The sequence below is a fragment of the Melanerpes formicivorus genome, unplaced genomic scaffold, assembly GCF_026170545.1.
Source record: "Melanerpes formicivorus ecotype bairdi unplaced genomic scaffold, bMelFor1.0.p_v2 SCAF_1, whole genome shotgun sequence".
NCBI lineage: Eukaryota > Metazoa > Chordata > Aves > Piciformes > Picidae > Melanerpes > Melanerpes formicivorus.
In genome coordinates this window covers 32,478,008-32,505,693 of record NW_027142353.1, presented here as the reverse complement: position 1 = coordinate 32,505,693, position 27,686 = coordinate 32,478,008, and the positions used below count along the sequence as shown (strand labels likewise).

At 50.8% G+C, this 27,686-nt stretch overlaps 1 protein-coding gene across 1 annotated transcript in view; it reads right to left on the bottom strand.

The window, feature by feature from the left end:
• MOGAT2 (monoacylglycerol O-acyltransferase 2) overlaps nt 1-27,686 on the bottom strand; it is a 49,332-nt gene that overhangs the window by 2,281 nt on the left and 19,365 nt on the right. Inside the window, exons 4-7 of the mRNA XM_068139295.1 lie at nt 12,502-12,706; nt 5,332-5,506; nt 4,554-4,753; nt 1-142 (exon numbers count right to left, since the gene is read on the bottom strand). The exon at nt 1-142 is cut by the window's left edge and continues 2,281 nt beyond it. Coding sequence (XP_067995396.1) covers nt 1-142; nt 4,554-4,753; nt 5,332-5,506; nt 12,502-12,706 — 722 coding nt within the window. The remainder of the gene's footprint in view (nt 143-4,553; nt 4,754-5,331; nt 5,507-12,501; nt 12,707-27,686) is intronic.

Below are 27,686 nucleotides of genomic sequence, written 5' to 3'. Positions count from 1 at the left end.
AGGTGGTGGTCTTCTGGGATGTTATATTTAGCTTTGTGCTCCTCAAAGAGCTTGCTCAACTCGTCCAGGTATTTCTGATGGACTCGATCCACCTCTTCATTGGAGGGTCTCCCATTCTTCTGCACTGGAATTGGCTTCCCAACTGGAAAAGAATCACAGGTGTTAGGAGGAGCCTCTGAACACTTTGCACACGTTAGCACAGAACTGGATGCCACCTCTTGAAGGCTGTAGTGAGCAGATCAATATAACCAGTAATGTCCTAAAGTTTGGGTGGTAGCACAACCCTTCTGCCTCTCCAGCCTGATCTCCTTCTATGATCAGGTGACTGCCTGGTGGATGTGGGGCAGGCTGTGGATGTGGTCTACCTGGACTTCAGCAAGGCCTTTGACACCGTCCCCCACAGCAAACTGCTGGCTAAGCTGTCAGCTCGTGGCTTGGACCACAACACTCTGTGCTGGGTTAGGAACTGGCTGGAGGGCCGAGCCCAGAGAGTGGTGGTGAATGGTGCCACATCCAGCTGGCAGCCAGTCACCAGTGGTGTCCCCCAGGGATCAGTGCTGGGCCCTGTCCTCTTCAACATCTTTATTATTGATGGATGAGGGCATTGAGACAGTCATCAGCAAGTTTGCAGATGACACTAAGTTGGGAGCAGATGTTGGTCAGTTAGAGGGTAGAAAGGCTCTGCAGAGGGACCTTGACCAGCTGGACAGATGGGCAGAGTCCAACAGGATGGCATTCAACAAGTCCAAGTGCCAGGTGCTGCACTTTGGCCACAACAACTCCATGCAGAGCTACAGGCTGGGGTCAGAGTGGCTGGAGAGCTGCCAAACAGAGGGACCTGGGGGTGCTGGTTGACAGCCACCTAAACATGAGCCAGCAGTGTGCCCAAGGCCAAGAGGGCCAATGGCATCCTGGCCTGCATTAGGAATAGTGTGGCCAGCAGGAGCAGGGAGGTCATTGTGCCCTGTACTCTGCTTTGGTTAGGCCACACCTTGAGTGTTGTGTCCAGTTCTGGGCCCCTCAATTTAAGAAGGACATTGAGACACTTGAACATGTCCAGAGAATGGCAACAAGGCTGGGGAGAGGCCTTGAGCACAGCCTTGTGAGGAGAGGCTGAGGGAGCTGGGGTTGTTTAGCCTGGAGAAGAGGGGGCTCAGGGGTGACCTCATTGCCCTCTACAACTACCTGAAAGGAGGTTGTAGCCAGGAAGGTGTTGGTCTCTTCTCTCAGGCAACCAGCACCAGAACAAGAGGACACAATCTCAAGCTGCACCAGGGGAGGTTTAGGCTGGAGGTGAGGAGAAAGTTCTTCACCGAGAGAGTCATTAGCCATTGGAATGTGCTGCTCAGGGAGGTGGTGGAGTCCCCATCCCTGGAGGTGTTCAAGAGGGGATTGGACATGGCACTTGGTGCCATAGTGTAGTCATGAGATCTATGGTGACAGGTTGGACTCGATGATCTTTGAGGTCACTTCCTACCTTGGTGATACTGTGATACAACCAAGGAGGCAGGGAGGTGGGTATTGAAATCCTGGCTCTGCTCTCGATCTCTACGGTCATATCTGTCCTTGCCTCAGCTTCCCCACCTGCAAGGCTGGTTAAAGCCAAAAACCTTCTGTGCTGCTCTTTGAAGTAAGAACTTCTGCATCCCAAACAGCTCCAGATGTGCTGCAGGTAACAACAACATCATACTAGTACTGGAGTTTTGCTCTTTCCAAGCTATTCTGGCATGGCCCTGAAAAGTTGTATTGCACCTGGGGAAACTGAGGTGAGCAGAAATCCAAGATGACCTAAATTCACCACTGCTTGGGGTGCTTCTACTTGGCTCAGATTAAAGCTGCTGTGAACCATCTGACTTTTATTTGGAAACTAGTACTCTCTTATCTTTAGAAAACCATGCTTTTGTCAGATGCAAATCTAATTACACAGAATCACAGAATGTTAGAGGTTGGAAGGGACCTTGAAAGCTCATCCAGTCCAAACCCCCTGCCAGAGCAGCACCACCTAGAGCAGATCACACAGGAAGACATCCAAGCAGCTTTCGAATATCTCCAGAGAAGGAGACTCTACCCTCGCCCTGGGCAGCCTGTTCCAGTCTTCTGTCACCCTCACAGGGAAAACATTTTGCCTCCTGTTTCCATGGAACTTCCTATGCCTCAGCTTGCACCACTACCTCTTGTGCTGTCATTGGGCATCACCCAGCAGAGCCTGGCTCCAGCCTCTTGGCACTCACCCTGTATATTTTTATCAATGTGAATGAGGTCACCTCTCAGGCTACTCCTCTCCAAGCTACAGAGCCCTCAGCTCCCTCAGTCTCTCCTCATAAGGAAGATGTTCCACTCCCTTCATCATTTTTGTGGCTCTGTGCTAGACTCTTTCAAGCAGTTCTTCTTGAACTGAGGGGCCCAGAACCGAACACAATATTCTGGATGTGGCCTCACCAGGGCAGAGCAGAGAAGGAGGAGAATCTCTCTGACCTACTCACCAGAGCCCTTCTAACCCACCCCAGGATACCATTGGCCTTCTTGGCCACAAGAGCACACTGCTGGCTCATGGTCAACCTTCCATCCTCTAGGACCCCCAAGTCCCTTTCCCTTTCCTTGGTCTCCAACAGGTCAGTCCCCAACCTGTACTGCTCCATGGGGTTGTTCTTTCCCAGGTGCAAGACTCTCCCCTTGACCTTGTTGAATTTCATTCAATTTCTCCCTGCCTAACTCTCCAGCCTGGCTAAATCTCACTAGAAGAAGCTCCTTCTCATTTCCCAGAGCCACCAATGGCAGGGTTGGGACAGAGAAATCCATGAGGTACCTCTCTTGCTCTGCTCTCTTACTCAAATTGTGTTTGTCAAGCGACAGAGGATTTCATCACCCTGTGAGGCTGCCCTCCTCATCAGATTAATGAAGAGCCCTTGTGCACAGCTCATAAACCCATTGAGTCAATCCAAACAGGTTGTAAAACAATTAGAAGTAATTGCTGGCTGTCAAACCTCATCAGTTGGGCAAGATCTGCCCTTTCCCAACACCCTCTTTCATTAGATTAATTCAATATATCAGCCACACTGCTGGGCCAGCCACAAGGTTGTTGAAACCAGGCAAAACTTCCCAAAAACCAAAAGCTTTCTTGAAATTTGGTCTCCATGGGCATGGTCTCTGGTTGGAACAGTAGGACCTGTTCACGTGCAAATAGGTTGAGGTTTGTGCTTGTGTCTGCACAGGACATTGAGGAAACCTGCAAACTTCTTATGTGTTCATAGAATGCACTGTGTTGGAAGAGACCTTTAAAGGTCATCTAGTTCAACCCCCCCACTGCAGTCAGCAGGGACACCCTCAATTAGATCAGGTTGCTCAGAGCCCCATCAAGCTTGACCTTGAATGTCTCCAGGACTGGAGCCTCCACCACCTCCTTGGGCAGCCTGTTCCAGTGTTCCACCAGCCTCATAGTAAAGAACTTCTTTCTAATGAACAATCTAAGTCTCCCTTGCTCTGGTTTAAAACCATTCCCTCTTCTCCTCTCACTACAAGCCCTTGTCAAAAGTCCTTCCCTGGTGTTCTTGTAGGCCCCTTCAGGTACTGGAAGACCACTAAAAGGTGTCCCTAGACCCTTCTCTTCACCAGGTTGAACAGACTCAATACTCTCAGTCTGTGTTGTCCTACTTGTGTAGGTAAGACTGGCTTTGAAGAATCACACACAAATCACAGAAACATTCAGGTTGGAAAAGATCCTCAGCATCACCAAGTCCAACCCAGAACCCTACTCTACAAGGCTCACCCCTAAACCATAGCCCCAAGCACCACATCCAAACCACCTTGAAACACATCCAGGCTTGGGGACTCAAACCACCTCCCTGTCCAGCACATTCCAGTGCCTGACCACTCTTGCTGGGAAAAAGTTTTTCCTACTGTCCAGTCTAAACTTACCCAGTCACAGCCTGAGGCCATTCCCTCTTGTTCTAACACTACTTGGCCAGCACCAACCTCTCCACAATATCCTTTCAGATAGTTGTAGAGAGCAAGGAGGTCCCTCCCTCAGCCTCCTCTTTTCAAAACTAACCATCCCCAGCTCCTTCAGCCATACTTCAGAAGATTTATTCTCCAAAGAAGTTTCATATCCAAAGATGTTTAATTCTCTAAGAAGTTTAATCCAATGCAGTGGCAGTGGTTTCTATCACCAGGTGGTGCTGAAGTTGGCTTTGGCTGCATCCTAGAGGGCTGGTGGGGTGCTCATGTTTCTTCTAGGGCTTCCCCAGTACAGTCCAAATGATCTGTGCTGTCATAAGACCAAGCCCAGAACGTGTGTGACATGTGAATTATAAAACACCAGGCTGGAAGGACATCAGGGATCATCTGGTCCAACCTTTCTTGTCAAAAGCAGCTGGGCAGCTGAGGATGTTCCTTTGCCAGCACATTTCTAGACCACCACCCCTCTAGACCTCCACAGCTTGTACTCTCTAGCATGATGCTTCCAGAACAGCAGGAGGATGACACAACACAAGGACTGTCCTCAGTGCCCACTTTGGCCAGGTTGAGTGTGGGTGGTGAGCCAAGGAAGGACTTACCCACGGTGCAGATGGGGCTCCGGTATGGCACCAGCCCAAAGTTGTACTGGAAGATGCCTCTTGCATGGAAGAGGGGGAGGGAGATGCCCATGATCTGCTGGAGCCAGTGCTGGGTCTGCCGAAGCCAGGAGCCTCTGGGGTTTCTCACTTGATCATAGAGGTCGTTCTCCCCAAAGGAAAAGACAGGGACCAGTGGGGTACTGCAAGGCATCCAACAGAGGTGCATACAGGCTACAATCATAGAATTGTCAGGCTTGGAAGGGACCTCAAGGATCAGCCAATTCCAACTCCCCTGCCAGCAGCAGGGACACCTCACACTACAGCAGGTTGCTCATAGCCACATCCAGCCTGGCCTTCAAAACCTCCAGGGATGAGGCTTCCACCACCTCCCTGGGCAACCTGTGCTAGTGTCTCACCACCCTCATAGGGAAGAACTTCTTCCTGACATCCAATTTGAATCCCCCCATTTCTAGCTTTGTTCCATTCCCCCCAATCCTATCACTCCCTGACACCCTAAAATGTCTCTCCCCAGGTTTCTTGGAGACCCCTTCAGATACTGGAAGGCCACAAGAAGGTCTCCTCGGAGCCTTCTCTTCTCCAGACTGAACAATCCCAACTGTCTTAGTCTGTCCTCATAGGAGAGGAGTTCCAGCCCTCTGCTCCTCTTCATATTAGCAAAATCCACCCCAAAATACATTCTTCCTCCTCCAGAGTCACCTCAGTAATGAGCCACACAGCAGAGACTCCCTCCCCAAGGACCTATTTAGCCTTGCCTCACCCGTGCTGCATGGCCAGGCGGACAAATCCCTTCCTGTTCTTCAGCAGCAAGGTGTAGGATCCTGGTCGGGCATCCAGTGCTTCCTGTGCTCCACCCACGATGATGGCCAGAACATTCCCACCCTCTGGCTTCTTTAGCACATAGGATGCACTCTCCTTTTCAGAGGAGACAAGGCCTAGGGGGTAGAGAGGGAGAATCACAGAATCACAGAAACACTCAGGTTGGAAAAGAATCTCAGGAGCGCTAAGTCAAACCTAGGACAAGGCTCACCCCTAAACCATAGCCCCAAGCACCACATCCAAACCACCTTGAAACACATCCAGGCTTGGGGGCTCCACCACCTCCCTGCCCAGCACATTCCGGTGCCTGACCACTCTTGCCATGAAAAAAGGTTTCCTAGTGTCTGGTCTAAACCTACCCAGGCACAGCTTGAGGCCATTCCCTCTTCTTCTGTCACTAATTACCTGGGAGAAGAGACCAGCAGCAGCCTCTCCACAATGTCCTTTCAGGTAGCTGAGGACAGCAATGAGGTCTCCTCTCAGGTTCCTCTTTTACAAATTAACGATCCCCAGCTCCTTCAGTTGCTCTCCATCACATTTGTTCTCCAGGCCCTTCCCCAGTTTCGTTGCCCTCCTCTGCACTGGCTCAGCACCTCCACATCTCTCCTGTATCCCCTCACTGCTCCTGCTGGACACAGCATTGCTGATCCCAGCCAGGAGGCCTTTGGCTTTCTTGGCCACCTGGGCACACTGCTGGCTCCTCTTCAGCTGCTTGTCCATTAGAACCCCCAGGTCCCTTTCTGCCAGACAGCTTTCCACACACACTGCTCCAAGGCTGTATCATTGCTTGGGGTTGTTGTGACCCAACAGAATCACAAAATTGTGGGGGGTTGGAAGAGACCTCTGCATACCATCTAGTCCAACACCACTGCTAAAACAGGGTCATCCAGAGTAGGTTGCACAGGATTGAACCTCCTCCTTCAGAGGAGACTCCACAACCTCTTTGGGCAGCCTGATGCAGGGCTGTGGCACCCTCACAGGATACATTTTCCTCCTATTCACATGTAACCTGCTGGGTTCCATTTCATGCCTGTTGCCCCTTGTCCTGTTACTGGGCACCACTGAAAAGAGGCTGGCCCCATCCTCTTGCCCCATGGCCTACAGATATTGGTCAGTGTTGAAAAGATCCCTCCCAGGCCATGCTCTTGACAATCACTCTTTAACTCTTGCTGAGCAATGAGCAGATCCCCTCTGGGGCTGCTCTTCTCCAGGTGCAACAGCCCCTGGGCTCTCAGCCTTTCCTTCTCACAGAGATGCTCCAGTGACCTCAGCACCTTTGTAGCCTCCACTGGAGGCTCATGTTGAGCTGAAATCTTCTGTGTTCATGTTTGTATCCATTGCTCCTTGCCTTATTGCTGTGCAGCACCCAAAAGAGCTTGGCCCCCTCCACTTGACAGCCACCCCTCAGAGATTGAGAGACCTTGATCAGATCCCCTCTCAGCCTTCTCTTCTCCACACTAAACAGCCCCAGGGCTCTCAGTCTCTCTTCACAGGGCAGATGCTCAAGTCCCCTAAGCATCCTCCTGGCTCTCCCTTGGACTCTCTCCAGCAGGTCTCTGTCTCTCTTGAACTGGGGAGCCCAGAACTGGACACAGGATTGCAGCTGTGGTCTCAGGAGGGCAGAGCAGAGGGGGAGAAGAACCTCCCTGGCCCTGCTGGACACACTTTTCTCGCTGCACCCCAGGATGCCATTGGCTCTCTTGGCCACAAGGCCTACAAGGATTCTGTGCTTGTCCTTATTGAACATCATGAGGTTCACCTGCTCCCAGCTCTCCAGCCTTTCCACATATAGAAACATAGAATCATAGAATTGTCAGGGTTGGAAGGGACCTCAAGGATCATCCAGTTCCATGCCCCCTACCATGGGCAGGGACACCTCACACTACATCAGGTTGCTCAGACCCACATCCAGCTTGGCCTTAAAAAACCTCCAGGGATGAGGCTTCCACCACCTCCCTGGGCAACCTGTTCCAGCGTCTCCATTTCTCCCTTTGCTGGCTAGACCAGATGTGAGAAACAGAGGGGGAAAGAAAAGAAAAAAAAAAACAGAAACAAAATCAGGCAAAAAAAAAAAATAAACTGAGAACTATCTGCACTTAAGCACCAAGGGAAAAATCTGTTTGTTGTCAACTGAAAGCACATCGAATCCTGAATCATTCTACAGTCCCTCAAATGCTTGCTTCAGGTCAAAACACACAGAGAACTTTCTGTAGCTGCTGATTTCAAGTGGAATTCCATGCACAATTTGGTCTTTTTGATGCCTTTGATCTTTTGATTTGGGGACATGGGTTAGTGGTCACGGTGGTGTTGGGTTGATGGTTGGGTTTGATGACCTCTCGAGGCCTGTTCCAGCCTTAATGTTCTTTTCCTGCCCAGTTAGAAATCTTCACTGCAGAGGTGACAAATGAACCTTGTTTTGATTGCAAAAAATGAAATAATAAACAAAATGCATGCTTGTTTCTCAAAGCAGTTTGCAAATTAAAAGCTCTTTGACAAATGGGTTCAATCAGCCTGAAAATGAGCTGTGTGCCAAACTCCCACTTTAGGGTGATTAAACCTTCCTCCTCCTGGGTCATAACTCTCCCACATAACCCTGTTATGATTCCTTGCTCTCTGTGTAAATATTTTTCCAGCAGCAGAAGCCAGAGTTTATGTGAAAAACAGGGTGAGGAATGCTCTGGGCTATCTCAGATGGAGCTGAATGCCTCTGTTTAGTCTGTTGAATCCTGCCTGGGACTCACACAGAATCACAGAGCTCTTTTGGTTGAAGAGACCTCTAAGTTCTTTGGGTCCAACTTTCAACCTAAGACCGCCATGGCCATTAAACCACATCCCCAGGTGTCATGGCCAGAGGTTTCTTGAGCACCTACAGAGATGGTGACTCCATCTCCTCCCTGGGTAGCCTATTTCAATGAGATGGGTAACCTACTCCTTCTATGATCAGGTGACTGCCTGGTGGATGTGGGGCAGGCTGTGGATGTGGTCTACCTGGACTTCAGCAAGGCCTTTGATGCCATCAGCAAACTGCTGGCCAAGCTGTCAGCTCGTGGCTTGGACCACAACACTCTGTGCTGGATGAGGAACTGGCTGGAGGGCCAAGCCCAGAGAGTGGTGGTGAACAGTGCCACATCCAGCTGGTGGCAAGGCACTAGTGGTGTGCCACAGGGATCAGTGCTGGGCCACATCCTGTTCAATATCTTTATTAGAATAAACCTTTATTAGAATAAACCAAACCAGGTTGGAAGAGACCTTCAAGATCATCCTGTCCAACCCATCAACCAATCCAACCCACCCAAACAGCTAACCCATGGCACCAAGCACCCCATCAAGTCTCCTTCTGAACACCTTCAATGACGATGACTCCACTACCTCCCCGGGCAACCCATTCCATAGCGCAATCACTCTTTCTGTATAGAACTTCTTCCTAACATCCAACCTGAACCTCCCCTGGTGCAGCCTGAGACTGTGTCCTCTTGTTCTGGTACTGGCTGCCTGGGAGAAGAGACCATCATCAGCCTGTCTGAAACCTCCCTTCAGGTAGTTGTAGAGAGTGATAAGGTCACCCCTGAGTCTCCTCTTCTCCAGGCTGAGCAACCCCAGCTCCCTCAGCCTCTCCTCATAGGGCTTGTGTTCCAAACCCCTCACCAACTTTGTTGCTCTTATTTATTATTGATGGATGAGGTCATTGAGTCAGTCATCAGCAAATCTGCAGATGACACCAAGTTGCATGCAGATGTTAAACTGTTAGAGGGCAGAAGGGCTCTGCAGAGGTACCTCAACCAGCTGGACAGATGGGCAGAGTCCAACAGGATGGCATTCAACAAGTCCAAGTGCCAGGTGCTGCACTTTGGCCACAACAACCCCATGCAGAGCTACAGGCTGGGGTCAGAGTGGCTGGAGAGCTGCCAGAGAGGGGCCTGGGGGTGCTGATTGACAGCTGCCTAAACATGAGCCAGCAGTGTGCCCAGTGGCCAAGAGGGCCAATGGCATCCTGGCCTGCATTAGGAATAGTGTGGCCAGCAGGAGCAGGGAAGTCATTGTGCCCCTGTACTCTGCACTGGTTAGGCCGCACCTTGAGTGTTGTGTCCAGTTCTGGGCCCCTCAATTTAAGAAGGACATTGAGACACTTGAACATGTCCAGAGAAGGGCAACAAGGCTGGGGAGAGGCCTTGAGCACAGCCCTATGAGGAGAGGCTGAGGGAGCTGGGGTTGTTTAGCCTGGAGAAGAGGAGGCTCAGGGGTGACCTCATTGCTCTCTACAACTACCTGAAGGGAGGTTGTAGCCAGGTGGGGGTTTGTCTCTTCTCTCAGGCAACCAGCACCAGAACAAGAGGACACAGTCTCAAGCTGCACCAGGGGAAGTTTAGGCTGGAGGTGAGGAGAAAATTCTTCACTGAGAGAGTCATTCGCCATTGGAATGTGCCGCCTGGGGAGGTGGTGGAGTCACCGTCCCTGGAGGTGTTCAAGAGGGGAGTGGATGTGGCACTTGGTGCCATGGTCTAGTCATGAGGTCTGTGGTGATAGGTTGGACTCAATGATCTTTGAGGTCTCTTCCAACCTTGGTGATTCTGTGATTCTGTGTGAAATGGCCATTTCCCAAGCCCACCACTGAGAGATGAAGGTCATCTCCTGCTAGTCTCCAAAACTCTCTACCTTTCATCCCTCTCCTTTTAATTTTTACCTGTGCCTTTTCATTTCTTCTTCTTCCCTTGCCACATGGTTTTGCAAGAGTGTAAGCTGCTGTTTGCATCATAGAGTGGTTTGGATTGGAAGGGACCTTTAAAGGTCATCCAGTCCAATCCCCTACAATCAGCACAGACCATCTTCAAATACATGATGTTGCCCATCCAAATTAACCTGGAATGATTCCAGGCATAGGACATCTACCACCTCTCTGGGCAGCCTGGACCAGGGTCTCACCTCCATCACTGTAAAAATGTCTTCCTTGTATCTAGTCTGAATCCTTCCTTTACAGTTTTAAGCCACCACCCCTTGTCCTGTCACAACAGGCCCTGATAAAAACTCTGTCCCCAACCCCTTACCAACATCTTTAAAGTGCTGCAAAGCCACCAGAAGTTTTCCCTGGAGCCTCCTCTTCTCCAGGTTGAACAACCCCAACTATCTCAGCCTGGCCTCGCAGCAGAGGGCTTCCAGACTTCCAATCATGGTTGTAGCTTCCTCTGGCCCTGCTCCAACAGGTCCCCATTTCTGCTATACGGAGGCCTCCAGAGCTGCCCCAGCACTGCAGGTGGGGTCTCAGCAGAGTACAACAGAGAGACAGAATCCACTCCCTGCCCCTGCTGCCCACACTGCTGGGGATCAGCCCAGCACAGGGCTGGCTCTGGGCTGGCAGTGCTCAGTGCTGGCTCATCTCCAGCAGAGATCCCCTTGCAGAGATCCCCTGCATCCCCTTACAGAGGGGCCTTGACAGGCTGGACAGATGGGCACATCTAAGTGCCAGGTTCTACACACTGGCCACAACAACCCCATGCAGTGCTACAGGCTAGGGTCAGAATGTCTGGAGAGCAGCCTGGCAGAAAAGGACGTGAGGTTGCTGGTTGATAGAAGGCTGAACATGAGCCTGCAGTGTGCCCAGCTGGCCAAGAAGGCCAATGTCATCCTTGCCTGGATCAGGAACAGTGTGGCCAGCAGGAGCAGGGAAGTCATTGTGCCCTGTGCTCAGCACTGGTTAGGCCACACCTTGAGTCCTGTGTCCAGTTCTGGACCCCTCAGTTTAGGAAGGAGGTTGACTTGCTGGAGTGTGTCCAGAGAAGGGCAACGAAGCTGGGGAGAGGCCTTGAGCACAGCCTTGTGAGGAGAGGCTGAGGGAGCTGGGGTTGTTTAGCATGGGGAAGAGGAGGCTCAGGGGTGACCTCATTGCTCTCTACAACTACCTGAAAGGAGGTTGTAGCCAGGAAGGAGTTGGTATCTTCTCTGAGACAACCAGCACCAGAACAAGAGGACACAATCTCAAGCTGCGCTAGGGGAAGTTTAGGCTTGAGGTGAGGAGAAAGTTCTTCACTGAGAGAGTCATTAGTCATTGGAATGTGCTGCCCAGGGAGGTGGTGGAGTCACCGTCCCTGGAGGTGTTCAAGAGGGGATTGTACATGGCACTTGGTGCCATGGTCTAGTCATGAGGTCTGTGGTGACAGGTTGGACTCAATCCTCGAGGTGTCTTCCATCCTTGGTGATACTGTGATCTGGCACAACCATTCCCTGGGCTCAGAGCAGATCTGTGAAGCTGAACCATAGTGAGAACACCTAGGAGAATTTTTAACTTCAGAGAGGTTTGGACTCCACCTCCAGCAGCTGTGTCCATGAATGGGCCATCAGTCACAGCCAGGGACAAAACAGACCTGTGACTCCTCTTGCCTTGGTGTCTCCACAGGATCATAACATTATAGAATTGTCAGAGTTGGAAGGGACCTCAAGGATCATCTAGATCCAACCCACCTGTCATGGGGGATCACAGGATCAGAGGATGTTAGAGGTTGGAAGGGACCTCTGGAGATCATCAAGTCCTACCCCCCTGCCAGACCAGGACCACAGAATCCAGCACAGGTCACACAGGAACACATCCAGATGGGGCTGGAAAGTCTCCAGAGAAGGAGACTCTGCAGCCTCTCTGGGCAGCCTGTGCCAGGGCTCTGTGACGCTCCCAGTGAAGAAGTTCCTCCTCATGTTGAGGTGGAACCTCCTGAGCTGTAGTTTATATCCTTGTCCTATCCCAGGGTGCAACTGAGCAGAGCCTGTCCCCTCCCTCCTGACCCCCAGCCCTCAGATACTGATAAACATTTATTAGATCTCCTCTCAGCTTTCTTCTCTCCAGACTAACCAGCCCCAGGTCTCTCAGCCTCTCCTCACCAGGCAGTGTTCCAGATCCCTTCAGCATCCTTGTAGCCCTCCCTTGGACTCTCTCCAGCAGATCCCTGTCCCTCCTGAACTGGGGAGCCCAGAACTGGATGCAACATTCCAGGTGAGGTCTCAGCAGGGCAGAGTAGAGGGGGAGGAGAACCTCCTTCCATCTGCTTCTTCATGCTCTGCTGCTCCAAAAAGCATCTGACTACTCTCCCACCATCCCCACCACTTGTCCATGCTGCCCCCGACTTACCTCCACTCATCAGGTAGTCCCTCAAGAAGGGAATGCGAAACCACACCGAGAGCATCATCAGGTGTGGGGTGATGCCTGGGAAGAGTGTGGAGAAGCCTGATGCCTCTGTGCAGAAATTGACAAAGGCTCCTATTGCCAGGACCCCGTGGGGATGAAATCCCATCAGGTAGTTCTTCCTAGGGTCCAGCTCTGCTGTCTTCACCAGCTAGACACAGGGGGGGAACAAAAAAAGGGTCATGAGTTGGAGCTGTCACCTTGAGAGTGGTAGAAAACTGGCTATGGAGAGCAGATTGGGGGGGGGGGGGAGGGGTGTCCTGGAGATGGATCTCCAGAACCAACCATGACTTCTGTTGGAAAAAGGTCAGCTGGAACAACTCAACCCTTGTTGAGCCATAAGGAACATACGAAAAAACTTCTGTGTGAGGGTGACAAAACACTGGAACAGGCTGCCCAGAGAGGTTGTGGAGTCTCCTTTTCTAGAGACCTTCAAAACTCACCTGAATGTGTTCCTGTGTGACCTCCTCCAGGTGATCCTGTCCTGTCAGGGGGGTTGGACTGGATGGTCTTTCAAGGTCCCTTCCAACCCCTTACTGTTCTGTGATTCTGTGAATCCTTTTTCACTGAGATGTGTTTCATTGCCTCTATTTCCATCTCCAAGACACTGGCCCAAAATCACATTTCCATAATTATTAGATCCCCTCTCAGTCTTCTCCAGACTAACCAGCCCCAGGACTCTCAGCCTCTCCTCACCAGGCAGTGCTCCAGTCCCTTCAGCATCCTGGTAGTCCTCTGTTGGACTCTCTCCAGCAGATCCCTGTCCCTCCTGAACTGAAGAGCCCCAAACTGAATGCAGTATTGCAGGTGTGGTCTCACTAGGGCAGAGGGGGAGGGACTTGATGATCTTTGAGGTCACCAACCTTGGTGATTCTGTGATTCTGTGATCTGCTGGCCACACTCTGCTGAATGCACCCCAGAATCCCATTAGCCTTTTGGCCACCAGGGCACATTGCTGTCCCATGCAGAACTTGTTGTCCACCAGCACTCCCAGGCTCCTCTCCACAGGGCTGCTCTCCAGCAGATCACCTCCCATGTTCAAGTAATCCATGAGTCCATCAAAGAGCAATGGACGTCTGTAGAGAAGAGGGAATGGGGAATGCCCATGTCCAGCCTTTAGAGATGGATATCGTGGAGTCTAGATACCATGCAGCATGTGGTATCCCTTCAGGTTTGGCTAAGGAGCTAGCTGAAATAGTCAGCCTACCTGAAAGTGGATCTGGAGCCTAGGAGATACCAGATGGGAGAATGAGTGTCGCAGCAGCAGGAATGGCTAATGGGACAACCAGGATGTGACCTCTGGATTAAACTTAGAATCTTAGAATCATAGAATCACAGAAGCATTTTTGGTTGGAAGAGATCTTTAATATCATCAGGTCAAAACTGTAACCACTGCTACCAATTCACCACTAAACCATGTCCCTCAGAACCACATCTGCATGGCTTTTAAATGCCTCCAGAGACAGTGACTCCAGCACCTCCCTGGGCAACCTGTTCCAGTGTTCCACCACACTCATGGTAAAGAATTTGGTCCTCGCATCCAATCTAAATCTACTCTTCTCTAGTTTGAAGCCACTGCCTCTTGTCCTGTCCCTGCAGGCCTTTGCAAAGAGTCTCTCTGAAGCCTTCTTGTAGCCCCTTCAGGTACTGGCAGGCTGCTCTTAGGTCCCCCTGGAGCCTTCTCTTCTCCAGGCTGAACACCCCCAGCTCCCTCAGCCTGGCCTCAGAGCAGAGCTGCTCCAACCCCCTGAGCATTTTCATGGCCTCCTCTGGACCTGCTCCAGCAGCCCCAGGTCCTTCTTGTGCTGAGGGCTCCAGAGCTGCACACAGCACTCCAGGTGAGGTCTCCCCAGAGCAGAGCAAAGTGGCAGAATCACCTCTCTGGCTCTGCTGCCAACGCTGCTTTGGATGCAGCCCAGGATGTGACTGGCCCTCTGGGCTGCAGATTCACACTGTCTGCTCATGTCCAGCTCCTCATCCATCATAGAATCATGGAAACACAGAATCATGAAATCATGGAGTCATAGAATCATAGAGTCACGGAAACATAGAATCATTAAATTATTTTGACTGGAAAAGACCTCTACGATCAAGTCAAACTGTCATCCCAACACCACCATGGCCATTAAAACATGTCCCCAAGTGCCATGGCCACACATTGCTTGAACACCTCCAAGGGTGGTGACTCCGCTACCTCCCTGGGCAGCCTGTTCCAGTGCCTGACAAAAGCTTCTACTACCAGGACTCTGTGAGGATGACATCCTGTCAGGTAGTTCTTCCTGGGGTCCAGCTCTGCTGTCTTCACCAGCTAGACACTTTCTTGCAGCAAAGAAATTCTTCCTAACATCCAAGATCCTGGCCTTCCAGTATCTTAATGGGGGCTATGAGAAAGCTGGGGAGGAACATTTTAGGGTGTCTCATGATGATAGGACTGGGGGGAACGGAACAAAACTAAATATGGGTAGATTCAGATTGGATGTTAGGAAGAAGTCCTTCAGCATGAGAGGCTGGAACAGGTTGTCCAGGGAGGTGGTAGAAGCCTCATCCCTGGAGGATTTTAAGGCCAGGCTGGATGTGGCTGTGAGCAACCTGCTCTGGTGTGAGGTGTTCCTGCTCATGGCAGGGGGTTGGAACTGGATGACCCTTGAGATCCCTTCCAACCCTGACAATTCTATGATTCAGTTCTTTCTAAACCTCCTAAACCTTCATTGCTCTACCAAACCTTTGGACTTGACCATATCCCCCCTTTGATGCCCTGCTCCCATCAGGGAGCAGCTAATGGTCCATGTGTTTTCTCAGCAGCAGCCAGAACCTCAGGTGGATCACGAGGGTGCATTTGACCTTCTCATACTGTGGCTAATTTTCCATCTGTCCCAGGGTTCTGTTGACTGTACACATGTGCCCATTCAACCACCTGCTCCTAATGAGGGGAACAGACAAACAAGAGCCCCACCAGTGCCTGGAAGCAGTAAGAGCAGGTAGGAAGAGGGGCAGATGGCTGAATGACTAAGTGCCCAGGGCAACTGCCAACGTTTGCTCATTTTTTGACAAATCTCAGCTTGCATCAATGTTTCCTGCATCCATCTTCAGCTTCCAAACAGCCTTTTGTCTCTGTGTGGTTTCTAAGTAAAGAAATGGGGTGCTAGAGAGCGTTGGAAACCACTATATTTCCAGCTATGAGTGTGCAAGGTGGCAAGAATGGGGGAAGGTGGAGGGGGTAGTGGTGGTGTCAACAGGCTCAGCACCTGGTTGCAGCCCAAGATCACAGCACCCTCCTACCCTCCTTCCTAATGAAGAACTGAAATGAGGGAATCATAGAATGGCTTAGGTTGGAAGGGACCTCAGAGATCATCTACTCCACCTCTCAACTGGACTCAAGGCCTCATCCAACCTGGCCTTGAATACCCCTAGGGAGGAGGCATCCTCAACCTCCCTGGGCAACCCATTTTAGAATCTCACCACCCTCCTACTGAATAAAAACTTAGGATCATAGGATCACAGGATGTTAGGGTTGGAAGGGACCTTCAAAGATCATTGAGTCCAACCCCCCTGCCAGAGCAGGACCATAGAATCTAGTGCAGGTCACACAGGAATGCATCCAGATGGGGCTTGAAAGTCATAGTATCATAGTATCAGTCAGGGTTGGAAGGGACCACAAGGATCAGCTAGTTCCAACCCCCCTGCCATGGGCAGGGACACCCCACACTAGATCAGCCTGGCCCGAGCCTCATCCAGCCTGAGCTTAAACACCTCCAGGGACAGCGCCCCAACCACCTCCCTGGACAACCCATTCCAGGGTTTCACCACTCTCATGGTGAAGAACCTCCTCCTCACATCCAGCCTGAATCTCCCCACCTCCAGCTTCATTCCATTCCCCCTAGTCCTATCACTACCTGAGATCATGAGAAGTCCCTCCCCAGCCTTCCTGTAGGCCCCCTTCAGATACTGGAAGGCCACAATTAGGTCACCTCGGAGCCTTCTCTTCTGCAGACTGAACAGCCCCAACTCCTTCAGTCTGTCCTCATAGGAGAGGTGCTCCAGCCCTCTGATCATCCTTGTGGCCCTTCTCTGGACACCTTCCAGCACCTCCACATCCCTCTTGTAATAGGGGCTCCAGAACTGGAGGCAGTACTCCAGGTGGGGTCTCACCAGGGCTGATTAGAGGGGGAGGATCACCTCCCTTGACCTGCTGGCCACACTTCTCCTGATGCAGCCCAGGATCTGATTGGCTTTGCGGGCTGCAAGTGCACATTGAGAGCTCATGTTGAGCTTTTTGCCCACCAGCACCCCCAAGTCTCTCTCCTCAGGGCTGCTTTCCAGCCAGTCCCTGCCCAGCCTGTATTTGTGCCTGGGATTGCCTCAAACCAGATGCAGGACCCTGCACTTGCTCTTATTGAACCTCATGAGGTTGGCTTGTGCCCACCTCTCCAGCCTGTCCAGGTCCCTCTGGATGGCCTCCCTTCCCTCCAGCGTGTCTGCTGCACCACACAGCTTGGTGTCATCAGCAAACTTGCTGAGGGTGCACTCAATGCCACTGTCCATGGCACCCACAAAGGTGTTGAACAAGACATGTCCCAGGACTGACCCCTGAGGGACTCTGCTTGTCACTGGCCTCCACTGGGACATAGACCCATTGACAGTCTCCAGAGAAGGAGACTCCGCAATCTCTCTGGGCAGCCTGTTCCAGGGCTCTGTGACCCTCCCAGTGAACAAGTTCCTCCTCATGTTGAGATGGAACCTCCTGAGCTGTAGTTTATATCTGTTGCCCCTCGTCTTGTCACAGGGTGCAACTGAGCAGAGCCTGTCCCCTCCTTCTTGACCCCCAGCCCTCAGATATTGATAAACATTTATTAGATTCCCCTCTCAGTCTTCTCCTCGCCAGACTAAAAAGCCCCAGGGCTGTCAGCCTCTCCTCATAGGACACAAGTTCCAGTCCCACAATCATCCTGGTGTTTTCTGCTGGCATCCAGGATAAAAATTCACTCTTGCAGAACTACTTGTTGTTGTTGTTAACATTTGTTATCTTGATCTGCAAAGCACAGATTTTCCCACCAAGCAAAACCATAATGATGGAAAGATTTCATTGTAACAGCCACCATTGTGCTTTATTTCATGAAGTATTGATGGGTTTGTTCTTTTTGCATGGAGGCAGAGCAAACCCTGAACTGCACTTGTACATTATGAAAAAGTTATGGAAAATAAAGTTATGTTAGAATCCCCTTCTTTCATCGCCACCTCCCCTTTCCCATCAGATCTCCCCCTTTCCATTTTCCCCCTTTTCCCCCTCAAATCCCAGAGCACCTGGGCTCTGTTGGAGTCTCCTCCCACCCTAGGTGTGGCCACTTGGCCCTCACCACCCATTCCCCTTTTTAATCCCCTCCCCCAGGAAAGGCAGCAGCCCATTTGGGCTGCGGGATCCTCCTCTCATGGTGCACACCAGGTGATGGTGACGGTGACAAAGGCCAGGGGGCTTTCTTCTCTCCAGACTAACCAGTCCCAGGTCTCTCAGCCTCTCCTCACCAGGCAGTGCTCCAGGTCCCTTCAGCATCCTAGTAGCCTTCTCTTGGACTCTCTCCAGCAGATCCCTCTCCCTCCTGAGCTGGGTAGCCCAGAACTGGATGTAATATTCCAGCTGTGGCCTCACAAGGGCAGAGTAGAGGGGGAGGAGAACCTCCCTCCATCTGCTGGCCACGCTCCTCTTAATGCAGCCCATTTGGTGCTCTGCTCTTTCTGGGTCAGCTGAACCTTTAATAATTGTCAAGGGACTTCAGGATCCAGCCAAGTTGGTTTCTGTTTAAGCAGCTGATACAAGGGCTTGACCCAGGGTTTTGTTTCTGAGTCAAGACTGGCTTCTTGTCTCAAAGGCACCTGTGTGATACCAAACTAATGCATAAGGCCTAAGGTCCAAAGGAAGAACCAGGTAGCAGCTCAGGGCTGTGCTCTCCAAACTGAGCCATGGTTTGCTGTTTTCCCTAAGCTTTCCCTTTTGACATGCTGTGGCTGCTGGCTGGTGCCTGAGCTGCTGACATCAGCAATGACCCCTTGTCAGAGATTCATAGAATGTTAGGGGTTGGAAGGCACCTCCAGAGAGGTGCAACCCCCCTGCCAAAGCAGGGTCACCTAGGGCAAGCCACTCAGGAAAGCATCCAGGGGGGTTTGGAAAGTCTCCAGAGAAGGACACTCCACAACCTCTCTGGGCAGCCTGCTCCAGGGCTCTGGCATCCTCACAGTAAAGAAGTTCCTCCTCATGTTGAGGTGGAACCTTCTGTGTTCTCACTTATATTCCTTATTCCTTGTCCTGTTACTGGGTGCTACTGAAAAGAGTCTGGCCCCTTTCTCTACATACCCACCTCTCAGATATTAATAGACATTGATGAGCTCCCCTCTCAGCCTTCTCTTTTCAACACTAAACAGCCCCAGGGCTCTCAGTCTTTCTTCATAGCAAATATGTTCAAGTCTTTTAATCATCCTCAGATCTCATTTTAGAACTCTCTCCAGCAGATCCCTGTCTCTTGAACTGAGGAGCACAAAACTGGACACAGTATTCCAGGTATCATCTCACCAGGACAAAGTAGAGGGGAAGGAGAACCTCCCTAGACCTGCTGGACCACGGGATAACATTGGCTTTTTTGGCTTTCCAGATCCCAGATCTGGAGTGATCCCAGCAAAATTACTTCAGTATTTGTTTAACAGAATGAGGTCTGCTTTATTGTTCTCCTTTGTGGAGAGTCATAGAACTGTCAGGGCTGGAAGGAACCTCAAGGATCATCCAGTTCCAACCCCCCTGCCATGGGCAGGGACACCTCACACCAGAGCAGGTTGCTCACAACCACATCCAGCCTGGCCTTAAACGTCTCCAGGCATGAGGCTTCCACCACCTCCCTGGGCAACCCGTGCCAGTGTCCCAGCACCCATGTACTGGAGAGGATCTCAAGCAAATTAATCCATATTCATTTTAAACTGGATTAATTAAATGACATTAACATCCCAAGTAGATACTCTTAGCATATTTCAGGGTTGGTTGGTTTGTTTGTTTGTTTTAATTCATTTTGGAGTGGAATTAAGCTAATTGGAATTAGGGCTTCTGAGTGACTGTAGCAGCCCAGCGTCTCAGCACTACTTTGACAAAGCTCCTTTAGTTCAGCCTTTAAGATGTGGCTGAGGTTTCCTAGGCAGAGTCATAGAATAGATCATAGAATTGTTTAGGTTGGAAGAAACCTTTGAGATTGTCAGGTTCAACCTTTAAGTCAGCACTGTCAAGTCTGCCACTGAGCCATGTCCCTCAGCACCACATCTATGTGTCTTTTAAATCCCTCCTGGAATGGTGACTCCACCAGTGACCTGGGCAGCCTGTTCCAGAGTTTGACAATCCTTTCAGGGAAGAAATTGCTCCTCATGTCCAAGCTAAACTTCCATGTCACAACTTGAGGTACTTTACTCTTACTGCTAGGGAGAAGAGACTGACCCTCACCTCCCTACAACCTCCTTTCAGGGAGTTGTAGAGAGACAGAAGGTCTCCTGTGAGCCTCCTTTTTTCCAGACTGAACAACCACAGGTCTCTCTGCTGCTGGTGAGGAGGAGGTTCTTCCCCATGAGAGTGGTGAAACCCTGGAATGGATTGTCCAGGGAGGTGGTTGAGGCCCCATCCCTGGAGGTATTTTAAGCCCAGGCTGGATGAGGCTCTGGCCAGCCTGATCTAGTGTGGGGTGTCCCTGCCCATGGCAGGGGGGTTGGAACTAGATGATCCTTGTGGTCCCTTCCAACCCCAACTGATACTATGATACATTAAGCAGCACCTCTGGGCCTAGGCTCTCACCCTGCTTTTCTGTGGTTCTGTGGGTTTGGCCCTTCAGCTGTTTAGAACTGACCACAATGTGCCTTCAACTTGGGCTATAAAGGGAATCTCACTACAGACCCATGTTGAGTTGGCCTCCTTGCAGCAAGGGGCCTGACAGTTGGATGCTCTCCCCTTAGAATGTGAAGCCATCTAAGGGTACTTGGAATCATAGAATGGCTTTGGTTGGAAAGGATCTTTAGATCATCAAGTCCAACCATTCTCTATCAGTACCAAGCCTGGTGCTAAGCTCTGTCCTTTAGCATCACATCTCTGCACCTTATAAACGCCTCCAGAGGTGGGAATTCAATCACCTGTCTGTGGAGCCTGTTTGAGAACCCTTTCAGTGCAAGAAGTCTCTTCTAATGTCCAGCCTAAACCTCCCCTGCTGCAGCCTGAGGCCTTTTCCTCTCATTCTGTCACTTGTTACTAGGGAGAGGAGACCAATGCCACCTGGCTCCAACCTCCTGTCAGGTAGCGATAGAAGGTGAGAAGGTCTTCCTTCATGTTCCTTTTCTCCAGGCTATACAACCCCAGTTCCCTCAACCTCTCCTCACCAGACCTGTTCTCCAGACCCTTCCTCAGCTTTTTGGTGTTGTGGAAGTTTGGTTACAACAAATCCACATTTTTGGGTAGCTGTTGGTGTTTGTTTTGTTGATGCCTTCATGACAGATCCAAAACTGAACCTGTATTTGAAGTGTGGCCTCACCAGTGCCCTGTCCAGGAGGACAATCACTTCCCCAGTCCTGCTGGCCACACCAGTGCCCATCCAAGCCAGGATGCTGTTTGCTTTCTTGGCCACCCATGCACATGCTGGTTTATCTTCATCCAGCTGTCATCCAATACTCCAGGTCCCTTTTCCACTTGACAGCTTTCCAGCGACTCTGCCCCAAGCTTGGAGCATTGCCTGTAGATTGTCCCTTATGGTCTGGACTGTCTTGCCCCATACCATGGGAAGAAGGACAGTTGGCAGTTCTCTGGGCATTAATGCTTGAGGAAACCAATATTCTCCTTGAGTACTAAAGTTTGGAGGGTCTGGGTGTTCCAGCATGCCCTGGAGACAAAGTATTGCTCTTAGGGGAGACCTTACTGCTCTTTACAGCTTCCTGAAAAGGGTAGTAGCCAGGTGGGGGTTGGTCTCTTCTCCCAGGCAACAAGCACCAGAACACAGTCAGAGAACAGAAGAGAACAAGAGGACACAGTCTCAAGCTGTGCCAGGGGAAGTTTAGGCTCGAGGTGAGGAGAAAGTTCTTCCCAGAAAGAGTAATTGGCCATTGGAATGTGCTGCCCAGGGAGGTGGTGGAGTCACCATCCCTGGAGGTGTTCAAAAAAGGATTGGATGTGGCACTTGGAGCCATGGCTTAGTTGTCATGAGGTATTAGGTGATGGGTTGGATTTGGTGATCTCTGAGGTCTTTTCCAACCTGGTTGATTCTATGATTCAAAGAGATGCCCAGGCAGAGGAAGATGTGGTCAGGAAAACTTCAACCAGCAAGCTTCTGCCTTGTTCATTCAGTCTCTCAAACTCAATTGCTGTTGGATTTCTGTCCTGCTCTGCCTGCAAACTCTATTTACAAGGATGTTATGTTCATTAATCTGCTCTTAAGTAGGATACACCTCCTTTCAACTTTGTCCTAAGCAAATCCTCAGGTCTCTTACTGTCCACTGGCAGCTCCAAAGAGCATCTCTGTCAGGACGAAACATGCTGCTAATTTCTCTGTGGGGTGAAGCCCCAGGCAAACAAGCCCAGAAACTCAGCCAGATGCAAAGGAGATGTTGTGGTAAGGTGAAGAGCAACAGGTAGCCCACCCAAAGGTGTCATAATGGGAAACTAAAATAAGGACAAACATCTGAGCAGTGTCAGCAGATGTGAGAACTACAGGATTCAGGTTCCAGCAATGACAAAATACAGGTGGAATTTGGAGGACTTTGGGCACTGGAGTTTTCTCCAGGTGCCACAATGGGAGGTCAGAGCTGTGTGTATTTGCAGCAAGTATTGGGACATCTGACCAGCAAGGTAGGTTTAAGTTGAATTTAGATGGGACTTCACTCTCATTCCCAGAGCTGGTTAAGGATGGCAGCTCTAAAACACCCAGGTCCTCCCTTGCTCTTTTCATAGAATCATAGAATGCTCTGGATTAGAAAGGACCTCCAAAGGTCATCCAGTCCAACACCCTCTGCAGTCAGCAGGGACATCCTCAGCTAGATCAGGTTGCCCTCACCTTGAATATCTCCAGGGTTGAGGCCTCAACCACCTCCCTGGACAACCTGTTTCAGTGTTCCACCACCCTCATGGTAATGAACTTGTTCTTAGCATGCAACATTTTGTGATGCTGCTTTTGGGAGGTCTTATAGGACCTCCTTTATCCAGGGGCTTAGCATGCTGCTTGGCAGTGCAGATGGTGGGGGGGTGGTCCTGCAGTGGACTTGACCTCATCTGTGGCTTCTCTCTTAGTTAAGGACACCTGAGGGCAGAGAAGAGAGAGCCAAGACATGATATAGAGTAGTTCCTCAGAAAACAGTAACACAACACAGGAAGGACATGGACCTGATGGAGAGGGTCCAGATAAGGGCCACAAAAGTGACCAGGGGGCTGGAGTACCTCTGCTACAAAGACAGGTTGGGAGAGCTGGGGCTGTTCAGCCTGGAGAAGGCTCTGGGGAGACCTAACAGCAGTGTTTCAGTATCTGAAAGGGACATACAAGAAAGCTGGGGAGGGACATTTTACAAGGGCTTGTAGTAATAGGATGAGGGGGGATGGTTTTAAACTAGAGAAGAGTAGATTTTGATTGGGCATTAGGAAGAAGGTCTTCACTGTGGAACACTGGAACAGGTTGCTCAGGGAAGTGGTGGAGGCCCCATCGCTGGTGACGTCCAGAGTCAGGCTTGATGGGGCTCTGAGCAATCTGAGCTAGTTAAGGATGTCCCTGCTCACTGCAGGGCAGGTTGGGCTAGGTAACCTCTAGAGGTGCCCTCCAACACAATGCTTTCTATGGTGCTATGAATCTAATGATCTATGACGATAGAATGGAGAGAAGGCAAAGAGGAAATGAATGAGGTTCAACAAGGAGAAGTCCTGAACTTGGGAAGGAAGAATAAACTGCAGCAGGACAGGCTGGGAGGTGATCTGCAGCCCTGTGCAGAAGGACCGGGGAGTCCTGGTGGGCAACAAGTTCTGCATGGGCCAGCAATGTGCCCTGGTGCCCAAGAAGGCCAATGGGATCCTGGGATCCTGCATTCAGCAGAGTGTGGCCAGCAGATGGAGGGAGGTTCTCCTCCCCCTCTACTCTGCCCTGCTGAGACCTCACCTGGAATATTGCATCCAGTTCTGGGCTCCCCAGTTCAGGAGGGACAGGGATCTGCTGGAGAGAGTCCAAGGGAGGGCTACAAGGATGCTGAAGGGACCTGGAGCACTGCCTGGTGAGGAGAGGCTGAGAGAACTGGGGGTGGTTAGTCTGGAGAGGAGAAGGCTGAGAGAGGATTTAATAAATGTTTATCAATATCTGAGGGCTGGGGGTCAGGAGGGAGGGGACAGGCTCTGCCCAGTTGCACCCTGGAATAGGACAAGTGGCAATGGTTATAAACTACAGCTCAGGAGGTTCCACCTCAATATGTGGAGGAACTTCTTCACTGGGAGGGTCACAGAACCCTGGAACAGGCTGCCCAGGGAGGTTGTGGAGTCTCCTTCTCTGGAGACTTTCAAGCCCCATCTGGATGTGTTCCTGTGTGACCTGTGCTGGATTCTGTGGTCCTCCTCTGGCAGGGGGGTTGGACTCAATGATCTCCAGAGCTCCTTTCCAACCCCAGAGTCAAGAGAAGGAAGCAAAGCGAGCAGCCAGGACTGCTGGGAATCAGAAACACTATTTGACATCACAGACCACGACACCAAATCCCCTGTTACAAATGAGGTCACTCTTCTGTGAGAAGGAAGAAAACATTCCTGGTAGGGCTTGGTTCACTTGAACTGGAGCTGTTCCCTCCCTGCAGCACCTCCCAGAACTGCAGCACACTCAAACGAACCTTGTCCTGGTTTATGCAATGGTGAGAATAAATGAGCTATGGGGTGGAGCCTTCTCAAACCACAGCTTCTAGGGGTCAAAGAATCCTCCAACAGCTCCTTTTAGTTCCAGTAACACCAGCAGGTCCCCAGGCACAATGACAGAAGTTGGGACTCTGCCAGTTGCTGTAAATACTGAAGTGCAGTTGGCACTTAGATAACCCCAAGGCTAGTGAGAAATCATAGAATGGTCTGGGTTGGAAGGGATCTCCAAAGCTCATCCAGTCCAACCCCCTCTGCACTCAGCAGGGACATCCTCAACTAGATCAGGTTGCCCAGAGCCCTGTTGAGTCTCACCTTGAAAATCTGCAGGGATGGGGCCTCAACTACCACCCTGGGCAATCTGTTTCACTGTTCTACCACCCTCATAGTAAAGAATTTGTTCCTCACATCCAATCTAAATCTGCTCTTCTCTAGTTTGAAGCCATTGCCTCTTGTCCTGTCACTGCAGACCTTTGCAAAGAGTCCCTCTGCAGCCTTCTTGTAGCCTCCTTCAGGTACTGGCAGGCTGCTATTAGGTCTCCCTGGAGCCTTCTGTTCTCCAGGCTGAACACCCCCAGCTCCCTCAGCCTGTCCTCATAGCAGAGCTGCTCCAAGCCCCTGATCATTCTCATAGCCCTCATCTGGACCTGTGCCATCAGGTCCGTGTCATTCAGATCCCACCCAACCCTCTACCTTCTAACCCCTTAATTCAACTATAGAATGATAGAACTGTATTGCTTGGAAAAGACTTCTAAGGTAATCAAGTCCAACCATCCACATAACAACACCATGGCCACTAAACCACATCCCTGAGTGCCATGGCCACAGGTTTCTTGAGCACCCGGAGAGATGGGGACTCCACCACCTCCCTGGGCAGCCTCTTCCAATCCCTGACCACTCTTGCTGCAAAGAAAATTTTCCTTATATCCAACCTAATCCTTTCCTGGTGCAATTTGAGGCCATTTCCTCTTGTCCTGTCACCTGACTCTAGGGAGAGGGGAGCAACCCCCACCTCACTCCAACCTCATTTCAGGGAGTTGTAGAGAGCAATGAGGTCTCCCCTCAGCCTCCTCTTCTCCAGGCTAAACAACCCTAGTTCCTTGAGAAACTCCAGCCCTGTTCTCCAGACCCTTCATCAGCTTCATTGCCCTTCTCTGGCCACATTCTGGCACCTCAATGTCCTTCTTGGAGTGAAGGCCCCAAAACTGAACCCAGTATTCAAGGTGTGGGTGGGAAATTTGCTTTTGTGTAAATCTCCAGAAGAGACCAACCCCCACCTCACTTCAACCTCGGTTCAGATAGCTGTAGAGAGCAATGAGCTCTCAGCCTCCTCTTCTCCAGATTAAACCACCCCAGTTCCTTCAGCTGCTCCTCACCAGCCCTGCTCTCCAGGCCTTTCACCATCTCCATTGTTTGTCTCTGGACACACTCCAGCACCTCAACATCCTTCTTGTAGTGAGGAGCCCAAATATAGCCAGCTCCAAGGGGAACAAACATAGCAGCAAAGTGATGCTTGTGCAGGGATGATATCAGCAGAGGGTGCTCCTTGCACGTATTGTGGAGATGCAGCTCAGAGCCTGCAGCTGCCAGACACTGGCTGCAGCAAAGCTCAAGTTCACCCTGCCCAAATCACCAGAAAACAGATGCTCCTCTCAACCTCTCATTGCTTCCTCAGTAGAAAAAATATGCTCAGGGATCCCTTAAAGGCAGCATTTAAAACCACTGCCTAAAATAAAACCCTGCCTCCAAATCCTGGTGCTCAGCCATGCTAATTTTGCTGCTGGGATCTGGGAGGATTAGGAGCCACATTTAATCTTCCTAGGGTGACTAATTCTCCAGGGCTGAACAAACTCAATCTTCACACAAATACAACCCAGGCAGCTGGGTGCTCACCCTGCCCACGCCACCCTAGATTCTACCCTCCTTGTGCACCTTTTCTGTTTTGGGATTTGTTGGGTGTGGAGAAGGCTTCAGAGAGAACTCACTGTGGCCTTTCAGTACTTAAGGGGAGCCTACAGGGAAGATGAGGAGGGACTTTTTACTGTGGCATGTAGGGATAGGTCAAGGGGTGACAGTTTTAAACTGAAAGAGAAGAGATCCAGACTGGATATCTCATGTGAGGGTGGTGAGACACTGCAACAGGTTACCCAGAGAAGTTGTGGATGCCCTCGCCCTGGAAATAGGCAGAACTAGGTTAGACAGGGCCTAAACCTGGCTTAGTGTAAGTTCATAGAAATACAGAATGGTCTGGATTGGAAGGAAGCTCCAAAGGTCATCCAGTCCAACCCCCTCTGCAGTCAGCAGGGACATCCTCAACTATATCAGGTTGCTCAGTGCCCTGTTGAGCCTCACCTTGAATAGCTCCAGAGAAGGGGCTTCAATTACCTCCCTGGGCAACCTATTCCAATGTTCCACCACCCTCATAGTAAAGAAGTTCTTCCTAACCTCCAATCTGAATCTGTTCTTCTCTAGTTTGAAGCCATTGCCTCTCATCCTGTCACTGCAGGCCTTTGCAAACAGTCTTTCTCCATCCTTCTTGTACTGGCAGGTTGCTATTAGGTCTCCCTGGAGCCTTCTCTTCTCCAGGCTGAACATCCCCAGCTCCCTCAGCCTGGCCTCAGAGCAGAGCTGCTCCAACCCCCTGAGCATTTCTGTGGCCTCCTTTGGACCTGCTCCATCAGGTTCATGTCCTTCCTGTGCTGAGGGCTCCAGAGCTGTACACAGCACTCCAGGTGAGGTCTCCCCAGAGCAGAGCAAAGTGGCAGAATCACCTCTCTGGCTCTGCTGCCAACGCTGCTTTGGATGCAGACCAGGATGTGATTTGCCTTCTGGGCCAATAGTTGTCCCTATCCATGGCAGGGTGGTTGGAACTAGATGATCTTTAAGGTCTTTTCCAACCCAACCTATTAAATGATTCTTTGATTCTAAGTGAGACATCCATGGGACCTTCTAGCTGTGCACATTCTCAGCTTTGTTCTTCATGATAGCAGAGAGGTCTTCAGAGTTTGTAGTTCACCTGTAGAGCTCCTTGCTTCAGGATGCTGGGGATGCCAAGTGTCCACAGAATCATAGAATCAGCCAGGTTGGAAAAGACCTCTGTGATCATCCAGTCCAACCTATCACCCAACACCATCTCATTAACTAAACTATGGCACCAAGTGCCTCATCCAGGCTCTTTATAAACACTTTCAGAGATGGTGACTCCAGCACCTCCCTGGGCAGCACATTCCCATGGCCAATCTCTCTTTCTGGGAAGAAT